Consider the following 5,127-nt stretch of genomic DNA (forward strand, 5'->3'; position numbering starts at 1 on the left):
ACACACACACACACACACACACACACAGATACACACACTCGGTGTAGATCAGCCCTCAGTCACGGCCCTGTGCTGCAGGGAGAGCGGAGTGATGGAAGCAATAGTTAAGCCATTAAGGCAAACAATTGGCTCAAATTGAGAGGGAGAGGGAGAAAAAGAAGAGGACAAAGAGGGAAAGAGGGAGAGAGATGGAGAGGCTGTGGCAGGAGTGGATCCACTCAACGACTTAATCCAAGCCCCAGGACACTCTCCTGCTGAGTTTCACACACTCGCGCAAACATCTACACACACACAAGCTAAAGCTCTGTCTGCTTGCAATAACACCTTGTCAGTCTTGGCCACAGGGGCGATGGAAGAGGCGCTCATTCCTTTGTAGTGAGGAGAGTCACCGACTCCCAACCACCCCGGGGACAGAAGGAGCGTGCAATCGACACAAGACAGTTCTGCGTTTTGTACGCCGTATGGCTGCAAGCGTGAACCTACTCATTGTCTTAGCGGGCGGAGTGAAAGGTGGAGGGAGCACAGTGCGGACAGTGTACTGGCAGAGGGAGGCGCTCCTCTGACACTAGCTATTGTATCGTCTACCCCCCCGCGCACTCGTTCAATCCCCACAGGCCTCACATAAACAGCCAACAATGAGGAATTGTCTGGAGCTATTCTTTCTGTGTGTGTGTGTGTGTGTGTGTTTGTGTGTGTGTGTGTGTGTGTGTGTTGATGTGTGGGATGATGTGCTACAGTCTGAAGCCATCGTCCAGCGTTGCCGTTTCCGTGCCCTAACATCAGCCGGTGATAGGGACAGTAACTCCTCACCAGCGCCACTACCCTTCCCTCCCTTCCTTCCCTCCTTTCCCCCCACCCCCATCAGCCGCCACCCTCGGGGCTCCCTCGGCGCCAGGGCCCCGCCGATTTATCGGACAGCTTAGCGAGGAGCGGTCGTTGCCCTCGAGGACTGTTAGCACTGCTTTGGCTCGTTGACTCCTTCTCCGGTTCTGGCGTTTTTATTTGACATGTCCTTTAAGTCCTTTAAAGAATTGGGCGTTTCTGCAGAGCGCCTCGGCTCTTTCTGCAAAAGATGGATGGCTCGCGTTCAAAGGTCTGGAGGTTTTTTCTTCCCCTCCCTCCCAGTCTCTCTCTGTCCATGTCTCTCTTTCCCCCTCCCTCTCTTTCTCTCTCTCCCTCTCTCTCTCTCCTTCCTCCCCTCTTTCTTGTCTCTTGCTGAGCTTTATAGGGTGGTATTAGTGTTGTCAGCTAACCAAGCTCGGGATTTGGCTTTGTTTTGTTTTTGCCTCTTAAGATAATGCTCCTTCTCGCTCCTTCCAAGAATAACAAAAGGGAAAAGTAGAGCAATAAAACAGCACAGCCGTTGACTTTGGTTCCATTGGATTGTTTTTTTCAGCCATCTTAAGTAGACCACAGGCTTCGACGGCAGTGATGTGTGTGTGTTTGTGTGTGTGTGTGTGTGTGTGTGTGTGTGTGTCTCTCCATTTGCATATGATTGTCCTCCAAACGCAGTCGTGCTTTGCCTCACGCGAGCTCACGTGCCGCTCTCCTCCCCGTACGGGCCTCGCTGTTGACAGTATTTACTCGCCTTTATGCGTCTGATGAAACGAAGCGCCGTAGCTCCAGTCAGCATTCAGAGCGCGTGGACAGCTGCGTGTGTTTTTGTGAAGATAAGTGTTGAAGCTCTGCGGTGAAAAGGGTGAAAGCACTTCACCTCCATTGCATATGCATTCCAGATGTGGAAATACAGCCAATGTGAGCGGCGTGTAAGCATCTGTGTCTCATTGGAAGGCCTGGAGGTTTACTGTACTGGTTCTGCAGCCTAATCCTCACGCACAACACACAGCATTAACTGCAGGCGGACATGCATTCATACAGGGTCCCTGCAGATAACATGTCAACACCTGTGTGGACAAAAGCCTACACATATACTTTGTGTGTTGTTGTTGTTGTGCAATAAAATGCCAGGAATAAAATGGTTGTTCAGCTCAGTCCTACGGTGTGGGTTTACTGGCATCCTGAAGCGCTCTGGCGTCGGGCGTCCTCTAACTGACCCAGTAAGAGCGTTCCCCCTCATGTTGGCTGAGTCTTGCAGCGGCCCGGTTCGAATCCAACCTGTGGCCCTTCTCTCCCCCTTTCATATCTATCTACTATAATAAAGGGAAAAGTCCCAAAAAATAATCTTAAAAAAAAAAGAGATCTGCCGTCACATATTTACTGTCAAAAATCCACATTTAGGGTCAGATATGTCAGTTTCCTGATGTGTCGCGTCAGTGTGTATAGAAACTGCCAGCTTAGGGATATCAGTCGGTACATTCTGTATTGAAAGCCATCTCTGCTGTAAGGAGATCAGTAGTATCAATGTGACTCTCACACTGTGTTCCCACGGTAGCCTAAAGGCTGTTTTAGAAGCCACTGTGTTGAAGTTCAGGGTATACTGTGTATCAACCTTTCCAAATAGATGTAGGGGATCTGTCTGTAGGGAATATGTTCTCTTGTTTGGTTAAAATGACTTTTGTCATTGTGTGTTAAAAAAAAAAAAAGAGGATTGAACTTCCACTTTTATATATTTTTTTGTATATGTGCGTGTGTCCACCTTCTTCTCCTACACACTAATGGACCTTTTTCACAGCAGACATTTTTGACTTGTCATAGTAGGAAAAGCACAGCTGAAATGGATCACCTTAACAATGGTCAATTCCAGCATGTGTCCAGTAAGCTATTTCAGTGTGTCAGCATGCTCAATACCAGGGCCTCTCCTAAGTGGAATGCAGCCATCATTTCTTTTTTTTTAAGCTTCTTTTTGGGTATTTTAGGCCTTTAATGACAGGGCAGCTGAAGAAGTGAAAGGGGAGAGAGAGGGGGGATGACATGCAGCAAAGGGCCGCAAGTTGGAGTCCAACCCGGGCCCGCTGCATTGAAGAGTAAACCTCTAGATATGGGAACCCGCTATACACGTCAACATGTCTGCCGTGAAAAAGGTCTATTGTCTCTGTCTCTAAAAGATCTTTCAACCACTTGTCCACTTGTCTTAAAATGCATTCACAGCGCTGGATGTTTTCACAGCAATGCTATATTTTCTGTGACTTTCTACATCTTTTGTATGATTTTAACAAATAAATACACCTCAAACTACCGATAACACCGTCAGGTCCCATATTGTTAAAAATTTCATTTCATTTCTTTTTTTTTATCATAAAGCAGGTTGAGGTGCTGTATAAATACTGTCAAAGTATAACATGTTTAATCCAAAGAGAAATGCACACACACACACACACACACACACACACATACACACAAACACATACACAGAAATGCAACTATACTATATTTAGGTAGAAAGTGCTGCTACAGTGGCGTTACAGTCGTTCCCTGGCTGCAATGACGGTGCATGGATTTAAAAAGCTCAGATGCGGACCATCCAAAAATGCGGACCAATCAGAGCAGACTGGACTTAAAGAGACAGGCACTGAAATAGAGCTTTTGACCCTTGTGTTGTCCTCTGTCTGTTTAGCCTGTTCATAAAGCATAAAGTATAAATGATCCCCCAATTTTGTGTTAGATCTTCTTAGCCCTCTTCATTCCAGCTAATTACTTAAGTTTTACACTTATTTGTGGAAAATGAACTGTTTTGGCCATTTTTGTAATTTTGCTTTTTTGATTTCATTGTGAATCAACCTCATTTATATTAAATTAAACCTAATTTCTGATTTAAAAAAACCCATTTGACTAATAGTTGCGATCAGAAGAACTTATGTTGATGGGTATTCACAGCCTGCGTTGTGTGTGGAACCAGCCGTGTTATTTTTGGGCAAGAAACCCACATTTTTTTACATAGAAACTTGGAAAACAGGTCCAATTTGACAACATGAGGGACAAGCTATATTCAGAGGGACAGTATGAGGAGAATAACGTGTTTTTGAATATTAGAGCATGTAAACTTGTTCTAGTAGAAAGCCAAAAATGCAAGTATGAACTTGAAAATGAGCATGATATGGGACCTTTAAAGATGTATTATTGTGCTGTGTCGGAATTCATAAACACTAAATCATTAGATCGTTAATGTGAAAAACGATCTAAAGTATAGGCACCGGTGACACCGTTTAATTTTGAATACATTCTAAGAAATCTCCAAAAAAGTCCTACCACAGAAGAAAAAATGAGGAAAACCTTTTGTAGAGGAGCACAAGTCTCGAGCGATCCCTGTCAACAATATGAACATGAGGTATTCTAAGTTCTGTTTTTTGGTTTCTTCAACAGTAACGGCACGGCCGGGAAGATGAACGGGGCGCTGGAGCATTCAGACCAGCCAGACCCGGACGCCATCAAGATGTTTGTGGGCCAGATCCCGCGCTCCTGGTCAGAGAAGGAGCTGAAGGAGCTGTTTGAGCCGTACGGAGCCGTCTACCAGATCAACATACTCCGAGACCGCAGCCAGAACCCTCCACAGAGCAAAGGTACGCCGACACAGGACGCGCTCCCAAACCGACATTTTCTCTGACTCAATTCATTCAATTTCTTTCTCTCTCGGAGGGAAAAATTGTGCGTTTTAGTCGACTGCACTGATCTGATGCCTGTAAGAGATGCCCAATTTATTGTTTATTTACTCTTTCCCTTCCACCCCTTCTTTCCTTTCCTTTTCTTTTCTTCTTTTCACATTTTTCCTACCTACTTTCTTCCCGTTTTTTCTTCTTTCCTTTATTTTCTTCTTTTCTTCCCAATTGTATTTCTTTTTTGCTTTCTATTTCTTTATTCTGTTATTCTTTCTTCTCCTTCCTTCATTCATTTCTCTTTTCTGCCTTGCTTTCTTTCTTCTTTGCTTCCTTTTCCCCTATCTTCTTCCTCATTTTTCCATCTTTTCTCTCTTACTTTTTGACCTTGTTATGCTTTTCTTTCACCTGAAAGTATGACAATTGTCTAGACTATCAATGTTAATGTTCTTTCAGTTTTCATATTTTCCAATTTATTGTTGCCCGACGCTAATTAAGATGAAGATTTAAATGGACACAAAAAGACTCATAAACACACACAACACATTGAACGTAGATACTCGTACAGACACACATAAAAACCCATAATGTATGTACATATCCACACACACACACACACACACACACACACACACAC

General features: G+C 44.4%; 1 protein-coding gene across 23 annotated transcripts in view; it reads left to right on the top strand.

Annotated features, from left to right (window-relative positions):
• Nucleotides 1-5,127, top strand: part of celf2 (cugbp, Elav-like family member 2) — a 234,019-nt gene that overhangs the window by 134,598 nt on the left and 94,294 nt on the right. For 22 of the 23 annotated variants that reach the window (XM_032505261.1, XM_032505258.1, XM_032505247.1 and 19 more), the window contains one exon: nt 4,261-4,457. In XM_032505261.1, coding sequence (XP_032361152.1) covers nt 4,261-4,457 — 197 coding nt within the window. Of the gene's footprint in view, nt 1-897; nt 1,094-4,260; nt 4,458-5,127 lie in introns of those variants that run through there. The other variant, XM_032505263.1, reaches the window with a different exon arrangement.

This window comes from Etheostoma spectabile, chromosome 23, assembly GCF_008692095.1.
Source record: "Etheostoma spectabile isolate EspeVRDwgs_2016 chromosome 23, UIUC_Espe_1.0, whole genome shotgun sequence".
NCBI lineage: Eukaryota > Metazoa > Chordata > Actinopteri > Perciformes > Percidae > Etheostoma > Etheostoma spectabile.